Source organism: Trichoplusia ni, chromosome 1 (assembly GCF_003590095.1).
Source record: "Trichoplusia ni isolate ovarian cell line Hi5 chromosome 1, tn1, whole genome shotgun sequence".
In the NCBI taxonomy this organism is placed as follows: Eukaryota; Metazoa; Arthropoda; class Insecta; order Lepidoptera; family Noctuidae; genus Trichoplusia; species Trichoplusia ni.
The window spans coordinates 6,205,522-6,222,865 of NC_039478.1; the positions used below are offsets into that span (position 1 = coordinate 6,205,522).

At 37.6% G+C, this 17,344-nt stretch overlaps 1 protein-coding gene across 2 annotated transcripts in view; it reads left to right on the top strand.

Annotated features, from left to right (window-relative positions):
- Positions 1 to 17,196, top strand: part of LOC113492074 (myosin-IB) — a 47,316-nt gene extending 30,120 nt beyond the window's left edge. For both annotated transcript variants that reach the window (XM_026869362.1, XM_026869370.1), the window contains 19 exons: positions 1,324 to 1,480; positions 2,837 to 2,952; positions 6,240 to 6,310; positions 6,490 to 6,881; positions 7,169 to 7,381; positions 8,887 to 9,149; positions 9,524 to 9,693; positions 10,114 to 10,268; positions 11,690 to 11,830; positions 12,196 to 12,337; positions 12,486 to 12,603; positions 12,875 to 12,988; positions 13,308 to 13,549; positions 13,960 to 14,229; positions 14,596 to 14,723; positions 15,049 to 15,267; positions 15,543 to 15,643; positions 15,834 to 15,936; positions 16,189 to 17,196. In XM_026869362.1, the coding sequence (XP_026725163.1) occupies positions 1,324 to 1,480; positions 2,837 to 2,952; positions 6,240 to 6,310; positions 6,490 to 6,881; positions 7,169 to 7,381; positions 8,887 to 9,149; positions 9,524 to 9,693; positions 10,114 to 10,268; positions 11,690 to 11,830; positions 12,196 to 12,337; positions 12,486 to 12,603; positions 12,875 to 12,988; positions 13,308 to 13,549; positions 13,960 to 14,229; positions 14,596 to 14,723; positions 15,049 to 15,267; positions 15,543 to 15,643; positions 15,834 to 15,936; positions 16,189 to 16,203 (3,130 nt within the window). In that variant the 3' untranslated portion in view covers positions 16,204 to 17,196. The remainder of the gene's footprint in view (positions 1 to 1,323; positions 1,481 to 2,836; positions 2,953 to 6,239; positions 6,311 to 6,489; positions 6,882 to 7,168; positions 7,382 to 8,886; positions 9,150 to 9,523; positions 9,694 to 10,113; positions 10,269 to 11,689; positions 11,831 to 12,195; positions 12,338 to 12,485; positions 12,604 to 12,874; positions 12,989 to 13,307; positions 13,550 to 13,959; positions 14,230 to 14,595; positions 14,724 to 15,048; positions 15,268 to 15,542; positions 15,644 to 15,833; positions 15,937 to 16,188) is intronic.
- Positions 17,197 to 17,344: the final 148 nt, after the last annotated feature.

The following is a 17,344-nucleotide window of genomic DNA, read 5'->3' on the forward strand; positions in this document are numbered from 1 at the left end:
AGAAAGAAAACAACCCTTTCTCAGCGCTCATTAACAAACTAACAACTTACATAGTATGTTTTTTCTTAATCTAACAACTGTACATTATTTACTTACTATGTTTATATAATTAATGTTAAGTATTTATGCGGGAGAAACAATGCAACGCCATATTTACAATTCCCAAGCTCATTAGCTTTAGTAAACAAGATAATTACTGTCCTCTCCCTGTTCGTAAACCTTCTAATATCTTTAGTAGGTGCCTGTATCATTGTAGAGTTGGGAATGAACCACGATGGGGTTCACTAAGTTCCACCGGGCTTGTGTCTCGAGCGATTACGATTGTGATTTTAGTGAATTTTGTTACGCAGTGGTTGTGTTCGCTAAATTGTCTAAGGCATGGTGAGTGTGGTCTGTTTGAAAATGATAACAATAACTTAAACTTTGGATTTTTTCTTGTCATCTGTGTCTAATGTATGTAAATGTAAAATTGATAAAGTATGTAAGGCTAGAAAGTCTCATTATTCTCAATATTTAGTAAAATTGAAGAAGATTTTTTACTCATTTGCTTGTTCTAAAGTATTACTTAAACTAAGCACTAATTTAACTAAAAATTCGGCAACAGTAGTACCTACCCACCCGCGAATTTAACTGAATCGTCCGACTAGATTGCTTCTATTATCGTTAACAAGATACATTTCCTTTTTCACGCCTTATTTAGTTGCCGTTCGTCGTATTCCTTATTAATCTGTGCTGCAGTACAGGGTTATCGGTTAAGACGTAAACCTTACAACCCGGCCAAATGGCAGCGCGCCAAATCGGCGGCAAAATAAAAGGCACATCCTTGGTAGTAGCACTGCATCACGTAGCTGTTTAGATACAAGAACTTACTTACTTTAAATGTTATGTACTACATTAGAAACTTAGACATTATAAAATGCATTTCTAAATTGACATTCGGAATACTTTTAATGATCTTCATTAGAAATGAAAGTGTCCTAACAAGTTTGTTAAGTTTTGATTTGTAACAATTTTCTATGATTTAGACTTGTATAATTCTGCATACATAAGCAGAAAAAGAAACCAACATTAAATCTGCTTATTGATAATCTAGGTAGTCAAATGTATCCCTTGATCTTTAAGTTCCAATCTCAAACCCACCAGTGAAATATGATAGATCCGATCCCAGCGTAGAACCAGCGTTTAATTGTGTGATCCACGAATGCTTGCCCTTGTCCTGAGTCTGGCTATATAATTTCGTATACCTTATCCAGTCTTCCCGTCATCTTGACAACTTATACTATAACTTCACATATACCTAATCATTGCTTGTTTTGTGTCCAGGCTCCTCCGGCCGGTGTCAGTTCAGGGCATGATGGAGCACGCGCTGGTGCACCGCGAGCGCGTCGGCGTGCAGGACTTCGTGCTGCTCGAGGACTTCCGCTCCGAAGCAGCCTTCATCGACAACCTCAAGAAACGGTTCAACGAGAATATTATTTATGTAAGTTTTTAAAATTTGTAATAAAAAATGGTATGGCTGCATATAGTAGGTATTATTTGTAGAATGACGTCAGATGGAAAGGTATGGAAGAAGAAGACATGTTGCATCGACCCCAAATGGAATAATTGGGATAAGGGCAGGGAAATGCTTATGATTTGATACCGTGGTGATGGTATCAGGATCTACCGGGAATATAATAAGCGTTAAGTTGTATGTAGTCGGTAGATTATACCTTTTTCGTGATTTTTTTCCGACTGCTAATACTAATGACATACATATAAGTATTACTAGCAAGCTGAAGCCAATGAAGTTTGGATTTTTGGTTACTGGTAACGCAGAAAAAGTTGCATCAGAATTGAATACTTTTACTTTATTAAGAATCCCTGAAAATACATTAATTAAACGATAAGGTTAAAAGCATTCCATTTGTTTCAAAATACTCTTAATTTAATATATGAACATATAATTATTATTTATTAAGTGAAAGACTTCATTAACATTTTTCTTAATAAATCTGTAGTTTATTTGACATGTCACCCTAGTGGCATTAAGTATTCATTAATGGCGATAGAAATTGTTTGAATTGTATTAAAAAATACTTTTATTTATTTGTTCGATTGTTTTTGTAATTTTGACTTTTTAATACTATCAGAATCGAAGACTGCATTAGGCAAGTTCGCCTAAAAGTCAGAAATCTACTAAGTAAAATCGTTTTTATAGTATTTTAAGTGATTGTCAATGTTTTTTGCTGATTAGTTCTTTGCGCCGTTTTATTTCTCTGAGGTAAAGCACTCAAGAGCAAGATGGGTCGATGACATTATAAAGGTCTCGGGTCGAGTCTGGATGAGGCTAGCACAGGACCGTAGAAATTGGCACGAAAAAGGGGAGGCCTATGCCCAGCAGTGGGAGGATAAAGGCTGTGGATGATGATGATGATGAAAGCACTCAATAAACGGTGCAGGTGCTATACCGTATTCATGACTCTCGGTCCCGAAGCTTCACGCCTACTCACAATGTGACACTAATAATTTATAAGTCCAACTTACTGTGACAATTAAAGATACCGTAAGCAATGCATTCAAGCACGGTAACAGTAAAATTAATTACTGGTACTAGGCACGTGTCGTGAACATGCTTACTATTTTCTAGACAATTTTGGAAGAATTAAATATCCTCTCTAGTCTTGGGTCTGCAATCATTAACACCAATAAATTACGATTAAATGTTTTCAATAGACATTTTGCGATAAGTCACGTGACCACCTATCATTTCCATGCATTTAAGTGTTTTCAAAAACATTAAAAAGAAAACTATTGCTCTCTTTATCTACTCACGTTTCTCTGTATCTCTTTGCAGACATACATCGGAAACGTGTTAATATCAGTGAACCCGTACAAGAACCTCCCTATCTACACGGAAGAGAAGACGAAGCTATACTTCAAGAAGGCTTTCTTCGAGGCACCCCCACACGTGTGAGTATATTTTCAATATCTTGTGTAAATACACCTTCCCGCATTGTGCAGCACCGGACATCAACAAATACATAAAGAATGGACCTTTGTTCTTTACATCAAAGCCCATACAATTTCATACAAGCAATTTATTTGCAAATAAACACGCTTTTAAAGTATTCAAAACCGTGAGATATTTTGGTACCCAGATAATAACACAACTACACACGTAAGCAATATGAAAAGTTATTATTGTATATAGAGGATTTACCTAGTCTAATTGTGGAAGCAAGACATATTATACAGATGTCTCATTTCCACGTTTACATGTTCAGTTAGTCGATAGACCTCAAAAATCAAAGCCAATTACTGGATTACCTACAGACTTAAAATAATAAAACGGAAAACAAACGAATTCTTCGCCGGATCCATTCCTTTCTAATCAAATTAGGTCTAGACGCGCATAGCAAGCAGTGATAAGGGCCAAGTGATAGACTATCTAAACGATACGATAATATAATTAAATTAGCATTAAAAGGATTCTATCATTATAATAGGTATTGCTATAAGCCGATAATGTTGAATATTAATATTAAGGCTTAATGCATACAGGCGCAGGATCGGACTACATCAAAGTATTATACCAAAAGCAAACATATTGAAAAAGAAGATTGAATCTGTGTTAATTTGAGGGAACTGTATCAGTTCTGTAAGACTACGCAAAATAAGTTACTTAAAAGTCCCAGTCCCTCTAGCCAAGTGCCGTGATGGCGTTTTTAAAGTCAACGTGAAAAAGCTTGATAATTGACGAACATTACGGTTAGTAGTTTACCTAAGATTGAGGAAAGTTTACTTGAAACAGTCAAATGTATACAAATTACATTTCCTTTCGATAATTTCGTGACTTTGACCTGTCATTGCTCCTCCTCCATACGTTCGAGCGTTTTCAAGTGACATTAACTATTGTCTAACGTTGCAAAACCGTTCCTACTAGCAACGATTTTCGTTCATACTTAAGCATTTTCAGGTGTTCAAGTTTCACCTCACAATTTGTCCTCACTTTACTACATAAAAAAGTAGATAACGTTTATCGATTGGGGATTCCCAAATTACAACGAGCGCTGTCAAACGAGTGTTATACATCTGAAAATAGGATATATTTTTCCGCGACTATATACTCATGTAAGCCCTAAAAGCTTAATAACCGATCTAGGGCTTTTATCACAGAGCGTTTCCGACCACGTATAATAGTAAAAGTAGTGTGGGAGAGAGACGCCCTTATACACTATGTAGTGCGCCATCTCCCTTCATCACCTAGACCAGTCTTACTCTAGTAGCTGGTGAAAGGACCCTAGAACATTCGTATTTGGCACAAATAATCATATTCGTATCGTAATAATTCTTCTCTTTAAAAATAAGCGATCAAGAATCTCTTGCGTCAACAATTCAATTGCAACATTTAGCCGGTCTGTTTTCCTTGATATGTGCTTATCGTTCTTACGCATTTGCGGCATATGTTATCAATAAGAGGTAATAAGAAAATAATAAATGCAGCCTTCGATAAAACAATATTGAGTGTACATATGTTCAAGAATTTTGATCAAATTGTGAAAAGTCAACATTACCTATTAAAAAGTCCTTGGACATTAAAAATGATAATGGCCATGACAGAAACAAATGCCAATCAGTTTCAGGTTTTAATTCGCAACTGTAATGAAACAGCGCCAGAATAAATGAATAGGTATCTATATCTTTTAGTAAAAATAATCAATGGGTTCCATTTTGATACGTAATCATGAACTTAACGAATGTCAAAGCACTTACCAGGCTTTTAGTTATCAGCTCAAGGTCACTGGAATTGGGTTCTCCATCGAGATCAGCATCTTAACGCTGTTTAAATTAACGCTCAAGTATGTGGACGAGACAACTATAATTCTATACAATTATCTTCTGATATAAACAAACCGATGTACTAATTAGTTTTGTTCCATTCGAAAGGAAATAGTTTTGACAAAATATTGTGACAGGCACACTCAGCTGTTTACATGCTATATTGATCAGATAATGGCACTTATCAGCCGCCGATAGCAACCGCGATGGTTATTGGATACGAAGCTACGTGATGTGTCACAATTACCTACTCAACGAAGTCAAATAATACGAAATGAAATGTCATGAAATAAGAAGTAAAAGTATGCTTATTTTATGGGAGAATCTGAGTCTGTTTACGAATTTCTTCATTTTTCCTTCATAAGTAAAGTTATAAATTGGCTGGATAGTTAGGTACATGATGATTTTAAAGGAGATTTAGGTAAACCTGACTTACGGAATGGCCTGATCGCTGTGTGATACTCAACTACACAAGCGTGGTGCGAGATTCCCCTCTTTAGTCACTAATACATTCCAACTAGCTTTTGCCAGCGGCTCTCCATCGAAAATGATTAAAAAGGAACATAAAATCGGGAAAAAAATTGTGTTAATTTAGGTTATAAATTACTTGTTTACCAAATTTCATCCAAATCTGTTCAGTAGTTTTTACGTCAAAGAGTTTTAGTAGTTATAATATTATGGGAATTAAATTCGATATGATTGGATACTTCTAACCTACTACAGCCTAGTAGGAGGCCTAACATATCTTAAAGTAGAATGAAACTGAAGTACTCCTGGTAAAGCGACGTCACACTTTTACAACAGCTACAGAAAATATTTACTTATTAGGCGTCTTGATCCTCTAAATACTACAATCCACTTGATGATCCAAAAAAAGAACAGACCCAGATATATTTATTTCCATACCTCTTAACTATGTCAACTTGTCCTACAAAATGCAATGACACCTATCTAGATAGGAATTTAGGATAGCGATAGCACACAGATTAAACGTGTCATGACTAACACAATAAAGTAATGATGAGCGGTACATTTAAGCGGTGACTTACCGCGTGTCGTAAACTCTTTTATCCGTAGACACGTAATAAAGGGACCTTGCATTTAAATAGTTACTTAAGTTAATAGAACCTCAAGTTGGAATCACCTCGCGTAGTGTGACGTGATTCTTTAGACAAGTAGTGAGTAAGCAGGAGGTATTAGTAGGGAGAGGATTTTTTAGCAATAATTGTCAAGGTATGTACGCCTTGATAATTATCTAAATGTTAACAAAAGTGGTCTTATTTAAAAAAGGGATGTTGTCTTAACTTGAAAAATCTTAAATTCCAAAGAATATTATATGCAATGTGCCCTTAATTACTTCGAATCTATCTTCGAAATATGACTTCCATCTTTATTAAACCCTATGGATTATCTTACAGATTCGCGATCGCCGACAACGCTTACCGGTCTCTAGTTTACGAACACAGAGAACAATGCATATTGATCTCAGGTAAGAACTGAACAAAACACTATTTTTACTTTCTCTAATTCACAATATAGCTAGACCTAATCGTATTTTGCCGAAATGTTAGGGTATTAACCCTCAACTCTAAATATTCGTTGCAAAATCATATTCATATTGAAAGATGCAGTTTGACCTCAACATCATACATGTTTTTTAATTTTTAGGCGAGTCTGGTTCAGGAAAGACGGAAGCCTCCAAAAAGGTTCTAGAATTCATAGCAGCAAGAACAAACCATCTCCGCAATGTGGAGACCGTGAAAGACAAGCTCCTGCAAAGTAACCCACTGCTTGAGGCCTTCGGTAACGCTAAGACCCATCGCAATGACAACTCCAGCCGGTTCGGCAAGTACATGGACATCCAGTTCAACTACGAAGGCGCTCCCGAAGGAGGCCACATCCTGAACTACTTGCTGGAGAAGTCCAGGGTCGTCAGCCAGATGGCGGGTGAGAGGAACTTCCACATCTTCTACCAACTGATCGCGGGTGCTGACCAAGAGCTGTTGAAGCAATTGAAACTGCAAGGAAGGCCCGAGGCTTACAAATACACTACCGATGCTGTAAGTTCTTTAAATGGTGATTTATGAAATATTTTAAAACACATTCGGTTTAACCAATTAGTTATTTCCTTATGAAATAATATTTCGTCACCTCACCTGTGTCTAAGGTGCGTAGCTTTTCAATTGGTAGCGAAAGTGAAAACTTTCGTGAGGCAGATTCATAATTTCGCAATGGTATAGGGGGCCCATTTATCGGCAATAATTGAGTAAACCGTTGTTAAAGAACTGAGTGAGTTTTAGAAGAACTCATAAAAGAATATTTGTAACACAACGCTTTACTTTCGCAGGCCTCAGGACAAAACCAACGCAACAACGACGCGGCTCAGTTCAGATTAGTACAGGATGCGATGAAAGTCATCGAAATCGGTCAGAACGAGCAGGAGGAGATCTTCCAGATCGTGGCGAGTGTGCTGCACCTCGGGAACGCCAAGTTCGTGCAGAACGAGAAGGGGTTCGCCGAGATCCTGTCTCATGATGCCAACACCGGGAATGTGGCTGAGGTATGTAACGGACTAATAGGTTAGAGGTAACAACTGTCATGTCAAAACGATTGATAAGCTCCTGCTTGCTCACAAAATATTATAGATATTAGGGTACTCTTTTAACTTCTAAGTTGAAAATATTCTTGTTCATCATCATCATGTAGGTAAGCCTAGAATCTGCTACCTGGGTATAGGCATCCCCTTTACCCATTACATTTTCCGTTGCTCTCCTCAACCAAAAGGTCTTTATTAGTGTCTCCCATTCTAGGGAGCAGTCAATAGTAAACAACTTAGTTTAGCCTCTTCCTGTCCGAAAATATTCCTGTAAAGCGAATCAAACCAAAAATCTAGAAATGGAAGTCAAATGAGGACGTAAAAAAGGAAGAATTAAACCGCGTGGTATAATAATTGGAAACTTTTTTCATCCTTTTAAAACTCCAACGGCTATCTAGATTATTTTTTAAGACATCGCGTTGTTATAAATTTCCAATCCTAAGTCCTACTGACCGAAATCTCTAATGTCTGTACGGTTCGACAATAGTGTTTGTTATTAATACTAATAACGCCGAACTATGTCCATTGTTCTACTTGTTTGTTTAAATACTTTACTATTAGAGTGCTATTGTCTGCGCAGGCGACGCTAAACCGACGTCATTCACATTTAACTGAATGATCAATTTCTATATTTATACAATAGGTTAGTTTTCGTCTATGGAATATAAAGGAAAGATATATATTTTTTTTATTGAAAATACAGCTCATAGTTTTGCACATTTCTGCATTGAAAATTACAAAAATGGTTTTTTTAAATCAAAAAGTCGCTAGCATATTTTTTGTCGTTTAAAAACAAAATCTACGTTTTACGTTTAAAATATTATAAATCCTTTTAATCCGACTTATAAATGCTACCATAACAATACCGCGTATAAGGTTCTAGAAAAGAATAACATCTAAATATTTCATCTCCAAATGTAAGACTACAAGGTTTATGAGTTGTATGACTATAACTTGTGGATAACTATCTATTCTAAAGAAACTCATAAAGACTCCTTTATTTATAATGATGAACTACAGATAATCGTGAGTTTGGAGAATAACGTACATTCCTGGTATTTTCAAGCAACATTTTTAAAAAGACTGGATCGTGTATTTTTTCTATAGAGAACTTAGGTATTTAAAATTAGTAAGAAAATTTAAAAAATAGTGAAGCTGACTGGACTCTTGCAAAAATATCAAAGTTTCTTAGTCAAATTTGATTAGTTTGACTAGGCTCCCGAAGTACATTTTGAAAGGTTTAAACTGGACTTTGATCCTTCCTTCTTTCATCCGTCCAACAGAAACGACCTCGACTGATTTCGGGTTCCAATGGACCATTAAACAACACTGTATGGCACATTTTTACAGAAAATAACCTAAAGATTTTCCATATTTTCCGTATCAAAAAATGTATCGACCCAAATAGCTTCATACATCCTAAAACAGATTTTGCAATGTGAAATGCTCAAAACACTATTTCTTTCTAGCTTCTAAAAGTAAACGCGTCAAAACTCCGCGAAGTCCTCACTAACCGCACGATCAACGCCCGCGGTGACGTGGTGTCCACCCCGCTGGACCTCGAGCAGGCGCAGTACGCGCGCGACGCCCTCGCCAAGGCCATCTACGACAAGCACTTCAGCTGGCTCGTGTCCAGGCTCAACGCCTCCCTAGCGCCGCAGAATAAGGAAACACAGTCCTCAGTTATCGGTATCCTTGATATCTATGGATTCGAGATTTTCCCGAAAAATAGGTGAGTGATGTTTTGGATTTGTCGCGTTTATGTGTGAGATTCCTGTCACAGATTACCTAATTATTTCAATCAATTCACTGGTGTAGAAAACTATAGGTGGACAGAATACCAAATAATGGTACTCTTCTCTCATAAAATAATGTAAATCTGTAGTTGGCAAAAAGAAAACAAACACTACGAATACTTGGATTGAGTGTCCTAGAAGTTTAATTTTGTCTTCTACAACTTTTCTGAGATTTGTTTCTATCGATCTTTTTTTCCTTTCTCAAGAATTGGTTTTGGGCAACTAGCTTGTACCCACATCAAATATAGTCAAATCCGTAACTTAACTTCACAAACTAGAAGTATCTAATAGTGTCTCTTTTTGTGGTCAGCTTCGAACAGTTCTGCATCAACTTCTGTAACGAGAAGCTGCAGCAGCTGTTCATCCAGCTTACGTTGAAGCAGGAGCAGGAGGAGTACCTCCGCGAGGGCATCGAGTGGGAGCCCGTCGAGTACTTTAACAACATCGTCATCTGCGACCTCATCGAGGCCAGGCATACTGGTACGACTACCAACATTATTTTACTATACGTTAACTTTTTAAGTAGGTACATAGATCTCCAGCAAGTGCGAATCAAAATTCTTTGGTTTCGGATATGTATTTCCCGTACCTGTCAGAAAATCTCTATTAATAACTTAAAGGTATTTAAATAACGAACACGAAGGTTACCTACCTTCGTGTTCGTGACCAGCTTTTCTGGTTTCTCTTGTTAGGCAGGCAACAGAGGTGATCCTACTATTGGATAGGAAAAACCTAAATGATACTTTATCGATAAGTTTCTAGGTTATACAGTTAAAAGTTAAGATATATCTGGGTGGATAGGAGAGTGGTGGATAGAAGTATAGGTACAATGAATACTATTAAACTTCAAAAAACTACCAAACCCATCTCATAACAAAAAGTCCTATCCTTTGTTACCAGGTATCATATCGATCCTGGACGACGAGTGCCTGCGCCCGGGCGACGCCAGCGACCTCAGCTTCCTGGAGAAGCTCAACCAGAAGCTGGAGCCGCACGCGCACTACAAGTCACATCGCAGCTCCGACGTCAAGACGCAGAAGACCATGGGACGCGATGTGAGTTACACTTTCTTACTCCATTAGCTCAGCTACCCAAAATGTGTCTGGGCCGCTGGTACGAGAGAGATACTTTACCCGATCTTTGGCCACTTCTCGCCAGTCATAATGAGTTACACTAACTAATTACCCGTACGGTTGGACGGAAAAGTACTATTAGATTTATAGACCTGCTTAGGAAGGGTTTCTGTCACCTAGAGTACGTAAGTAAATGTGATAACGGTCTGCATGGTGTTGAGTAGCTTCTCTCTTCCACGCGTGCAATAATATTAGTTTTCTGCTTATCAAAAGGAGTAATTTTCTACAAGAAATGATTTTGTGGGACTTTGTAAGGGAAAAACCAGTACAAATTTTGAGTAGCTGGAGGTTTTTAAGGTGTTTTATTACTATTACTCTGGAAAGTCAAGTAATGAAAACAGTGGTTAGATATTAGTTGTGTTTGACTTGGAGCTAGTCGAACGGTCTGGCCAATCGGCTTATTTCAGAACAAATACTATAAATAAAATAAATAAATAAGGCAAGCGGATCAACGATTTGTTATAATTGTGTACTTAACATAAAAACTTACTCAACTTACATAACTGTATATCTAGTTGCATAAGAAAACATTTCCATCAGCCTTCTTGATGGCATGATCTACAAACGTAATGTTTTCTGTAACATTTCAATGAGGAAACAATTTACTGAATCATAATACAAAATAACAAGGTCTAATATTTTAAAATAAAATAAAAAACTTTTGTATATTGTTGAATTCTTGACACATTGTTCCACTAAACATTATGCTTGTAATTTTCAAAATACGCTATCCAAAACTATAGACAATTGGTGATGCAATTTAATATCAAAATCGTTTACTACCATATTACTATTCATATTTAATATAATAACTTCTTGAAATTGAAACAATAGAAGCATTGTATTCTTATGTTATTTAAACAGTATTTTTCCACTAAACCATTTCGGTTCAGAGGTTAAAAGCGTGGTGACAGTGCAACTATTAAGTGACCTATCGGTAGCGTAACCTCATACTTTATTCCAGTTGCTTTATAAAATCATTCATTTATTTAAAACAGACTACAAAGCAGCACATATTGACCGTTAGAAAAAACATAGACAGCACCCGCCATCGTCCACTCTCCACCGCTTCTACGCGCGCTATAACTTAAATAATTCATTCATAAAAAGTGACCAAGATTTTTGGGTCAACCAAAATTTGATCTTGATACAACCAGAGCATACTTAATTTCTGAAGAAATATTGGATATCATTTCATATCTCAAAACTTTCATTGCTTGCTCTATGTGAAGTCATTGAGATAAATGGGGATCACACAGCACCACCTCTTCAATACAACGGCATAACACTTAATAATGTCCTTATTCATATACCCTCGTTCTGTAACTGACATGTATCTGTAGGAGTTCTGCCTGGTGCACTACGCGGGCGAGGTCACGTACAACGTGCGCACGTTCCTGGAGAAGAACAACGACCTGCTGTTCCGCGACATCCAGAGCCTCATGGCCAGCAGTGGGAACACCATCGTGGCCAGCTGCTTCAAGGTCAGTCTCATTACGAAGTCACGATTATTTGCTCATCCAGGTGTATGGCCTATGGACTATCGTTATCCAGAATTTATATGTGATTAAACACAGTCGTAACGTTGACTATAGTAAGTAGAGTTAAATTATATGAGCCGACCGGTTGAAGTTTATATCAATTTTATAATTCTTTGGACAGAAGGTAACGCACTATTTGTTTAATTACCTTTTTTTCCCGGTTAATGCAAAGGCAAACATAGAACTGTATTTTTCAATATAACACTATATCCCATAATAAGAGCCAATAAAAATGTGAAATTAATCAAATTCTTATGTAGTTTTAAGAAATTCAATGATATCTCCATTCATCAATATTATTCCTTCAGGACGTAAACTTGACGAGCAAGAAGCGTCCGGAGACGGCGATCACTCAGTTCAAGAACAGCTTGAACGAGCTGATCAAGATCCTGAGCAGCAAGGAGCCCTCATACATCCGCTGCATCAAACCTAATGACTTCAAGACACCTAGTGAGTACTGCCTCCAACAGACTATCCATACTTCTTAAAGTAGTTTTTCTTGTCCAAAAACGTAGCTCGTAAACGTCAGTTCCGTTTCCTGCCATTTCTTGCGAGTTTTCTTTTAAAAGCCATTAATTATGTGATCGCGTTGTTCCAGTGCAATTCGATGAGAAACTCGTGTCCCACCAAGTAAAGTACCTCGGTCTGATGGAGAACCTGCGCGTGAGACGAGCGGGCTTCGCCTACAGGAGGACTTACGAAACCTTCCTCGAGAGGTACGTTATTACCGTTGCCGATTACAGAAATACTGACGAATGGGCTCAATGAGTACGTGATAAAAAATAAGATAATCACTAAAGTGAATACTTTCAATTCAAAGTAAAACATGATAAATAATAGTGCTATTAAATAAATATAATGAGATTATTTTTCTGTTTCTGATATTGATTGTTCCTTTACACAGCTTTATTAAAACTATCATATTCAAATTGAACTGCTATCCAGGATCAATATTTTTCCTTTGACACCTAACCATTCCCTCATCAGATACAAGTGCCTGTCGGTGGACACGTGGCCCAACTACAAGGGCGCGGCGCGGGACGGAGTACAGAAACTGGTTGAAGTGCTGAATTTCGAGCGCGAGGAGTACAGGATGGGCAAGTGAGTATGATAAAGTTGCAATAAAAATACATAGAAAGTAAATGAGTCTTGTTTCCCGAGGTATAATGTTAGATATTATTATAAAAAAAGGTTATCTATTCAAGGCAAGTATGCCGGTTAGAAATTAAGGGTTATTCATGGGTGTAGGAACACTATAATATCCTCGAAGTTCTGCAAATTAAATCTATTTGCGCCAGATATTTAAATCTAGAAATGGACAATTCTAGCATCACAGATGTCATCCGTGTAAGTAATCTTATACGATGACACTCAATCCTCTTAACTCTTGGATATGACAAAAAATATCGTTCCGTTCCAGCACGAAAATCTTCATCCGATTCCCGAAGACCCTCTTCGAGACAGAAGACGCATTCCAGATCAAGAAGAACGACGTGGCAGCCATCATTCAGAGCAGGTGGCGAGGGTACTGGCAGAGGAAGCAGTACCTCAAGATGAGGAACGCGGCCATCGTCATCCAGAAGTGGGTGAGGAGGTTCCTCGCGCAAAACCTCAAAGAGAGGAGGAAGAAGGCCGCCACCGTCATCAGGGCTTTCATTAAAGGTTAGTCTTCATGGACAGTTCTAAGTTTTTTCACAATTTAATTTATAATGTTTTCCAGTTCAAAGCTTATTTCCCACATGATACACAGAGCAAAAAATATGAGTGTCCTAAGAGCATAGTAGGTACAAAGTTCAAAGCGTAAAACTTTGCTACCGTATATTTCTGACTGTTGTCGCCTTTTTTAGGTTTATCGCATATAACACCATCGGTTATACCACCTTACAGCAGTCATAGGCACTTTTACCCTTTTATTTTTTGATATGCGGAGGAATCCTCATGGACACCCACTCCCTCGGGGCAGGACCGCCGTGCTACGTCATCCGCGTTTAAGTGTCGGTGAATGGCAATGCGTTGCAATCCTTCATACAAACCCTCAATTTACCCAATTAAAAAATAAAATTACCCTGAAGGTTTCATCACCCGCAACGGCCCCGAGACCCCTGAGAACCGTCGCTTCCTGGGCATCGCTAAGGTGCACTGGCTGAAGCGGCTGGCCACGCAGCTGCCCAGCCGCGTGCTGGACGCGTCGTGGCCGGCGTGCCCCGCCACGTGCCAGGCCGCCTCCCGCGAGCTGCACCGTCTGCATCGCGCCCACCTCGCGCGCAAGTACCGCCTCGCGCTCTCGGAGCAGGATAAGAAACAGTTCGAGCTGAAGGTGCTCGCTGAGAAGATGTTCAAGGGTGAGTAGGACGTAGTTTAGAACTTATAAAACAGGAATACTTTTCTATTCTGGTGATTTAGGCAAAATTTGCTGGCTTACTCTTAAATCTTTAGAAAAGACGAATGCCTTGGATTTTAAGCAAGGAAAATACTGTTTCTTTGGAATTCGACATAAAGATAAAAATGATATTTAGGCTAAGGGTCTCACTTTTAGTAGATTCTTACTACTCAGAATTTTTATATTCATATCCATTAATTAATCTCGAATAGAATAGTAACTGACCTATAAAACAATAGCTTTGTTAGGATGAAAACTAGAGAGAAAAAATACGTATCGAATACTTAAATCCATAAACTTTTCACAAACTATCCTGGGTAACATGCAGGCAAGAAGAACAGCTACCCGTCGAGCATCCCGGAGCGGTTCGTGACGGACCGCCTGACCTCCGAGCACCAGACGCTCAGGAACACCTTCATGGCGTCCCCGTCCTGGCCTGCTGGCGAACAGCTTATTGTGAGTCATAATATAAAATAAATAGTTTAAAAAATAGATAAAAGTTATTGTGAAGTTCTTTGTAATTTTGAATGTATCGCAGAAGAGCACAACTGCTTCGATTTTTTGCATAGGACTTTCAGAAAATAGCTTTTGAAATGAAATGTTATACATTTTTGGTAAAGCAAGTGAGTTTCCGTTTTTTGTTAGCACAATTTAATGGTACCTACTTGGAGATCCAACAAACCACCACCAAAAACAACACTCGAATTTTACCACTCTTCATAACATAAATCTCTAATCCAATCATAAATCTCTTTAAATTTTCCTCTTTCCTTCTCCCCAGTACTCGTGTGAAGCTGTCAAGTTCGACCGTCGCGGCTACAAGCCCCGTCCCCGCGCGCTGATAGCGTCGGGCCGCGCCCTGTACGTGCTGGACGCGGCAGGACGCAAGACCTACAAGCTGAAGCATCGCCTGCCGCTCGACAAGCTCAGGGTCGTCGTCACCAACGAGACCGACGCACTCGTGCTCATCAAGATACCGCAGGAGCTCAAGAAGGATAAGGTAAGGGTCAGCAGGGATGAGGTGGTATACTTTCTCACGATTTAATGGTCTCAGACTTTGAATAATGGAACATGATGATTCGAGAAGGATGTGATGAGAAACAAAATTAATTAAAATCCTTATAAGGGGGCTTTTTTTGGGTGATAAATTTGAAGAGTGGTTGAGAAAAGATAGTAATCCGTCACTCCTCTTCGCTTTCCTCATTTCTTGCAATTCTGCAATTTTCAACAAAAAAAAACTTTATTTGTTATCAAAATTGATGTTCTCTCTTTTAGGGTGACCTGATCATCTCGGTGCCGAACCTGATCGAGGCTCTCACTATCGTCACCGACTTCACCAAGAAACCCGAACTCATCGAGATCGTCGACACCAGGACGTGAGTGACACACATTTGTAACACCTTATTTATAGAAAGTCGCAAAAAAATCTTTAACAACGTACTCTTCTCTTTCCTATCCACCGACATTAAACTATTGATAAACATTTTCTCTAACAGCAATAGGTCTGTAGTAGACTAGTATGTGACTATGATTGTGCTTATTGACTAACGTGGTGTGTCCGTGCAGCATCGCGCACAACCTGGTGAACGGCAAGCAGGGAGGCACCATCGAGGTCACGCACGGGCCGCAGCCCAACATCCACCGCGCCAAGAGCGGGAACCTGCTCGTCGTACGTATACCACACCTACACATTAAACATCACTTTATCACTATATTCTTAAAAGTTTCACAGCTACTTTTCTGTAAAATGAATAAATTTTATTATGTTCTAAATAACACAGTAATTAATAATTATAACACCTCTTTATTCTTGAATGGCGAAAAATTATTTGCATTCTTAAAGCATTTCCGTCCCTAAAGAACATTTTTTTTTTGTTATAAATACCCATTTCCAAATAATAACATGAATGTATTTTTCCAGATCGCCTCTCCCTGAGCGGACCAGTATTGCAAGTCTAGATAATTATAAAAAACAACGATGTTAGCGTGCGTATCAGAACTTCAATAATTCCATTCTGTATTTCATAGTATTTATTATAATTAGAATCGTTAGTTACTATGTGCCTGCTTTACAAAATCTTGATACATAAACTAAAAAAATAATAAAATTATCCACTTTTATGATTCTTTAAGAACTTGCCAAAGTTCTGATGTCCTAATTTACCTACTTATATATTTTTTTGTGGATATAGGTAAATGGCAGGCATATTTTAACTGAATAATTTATATTTGGCTCTGGAGCCAAGTGAACAACGACTAGTGAGCGTATTTTTATGAGAAATGATTTAATTGTTCATTAAGTACTTATTTTTTATTCAATATTATTATTTTTATACTGTTTATAGTTAAGTGGACTACGCCTTTTTATAAATCATAAAAAAATTACGTACACTGAATGAGTTCTGTAGATAATTCGTTCAAATTAATTAATAAAAATTGGTTGATAACACCTAGGTCACTTTAACTATAAATCAATGTAATTACTTATCTACCACTCATTTTATATTGTAAAATGATGATGATATCTATCTAAATGATTAATATTGTAGTATTACAGATGATGTTTATGTATTTAATGTGATAATGTCTTCATGAGATTCACGTACAAAGTACTTAGTATTTTTTGTATGCCATACAGAAATGTGTCAATTATAACATCCCTATTTATTAGATGGTACACCTCTGGAAAGTGTATTTTTGTAAATAGAAACCTAAATTAGAAACTAGGCTGAAATGTAAGGAAACATAGTCGTTATTGCCAAAGGTATTTTCAAAATTATTGTGAATTTTGCATTATTTAATAGGTCACCTAAAAGCTATTTTTAAATTAACGTAATTGACACATTTCATTTTGTTTATATTAAAATATAAGCTGAATCAAGGGTGCCTACTATAAGGAAGTAATTTGAATAAATCATGTTGCAAATGATTGTTGTTTCATCAAAGTAATTAGAATTAGCTCTAAAGTTTCTAACATGCATTTTGATATAAAAGGCTTCAGGGAACTAAAAGTGATAAATACTGCACGTAAGGTTCCCTTTGCATTGCTTCAAATTGTATAATGATGAATACAAAAT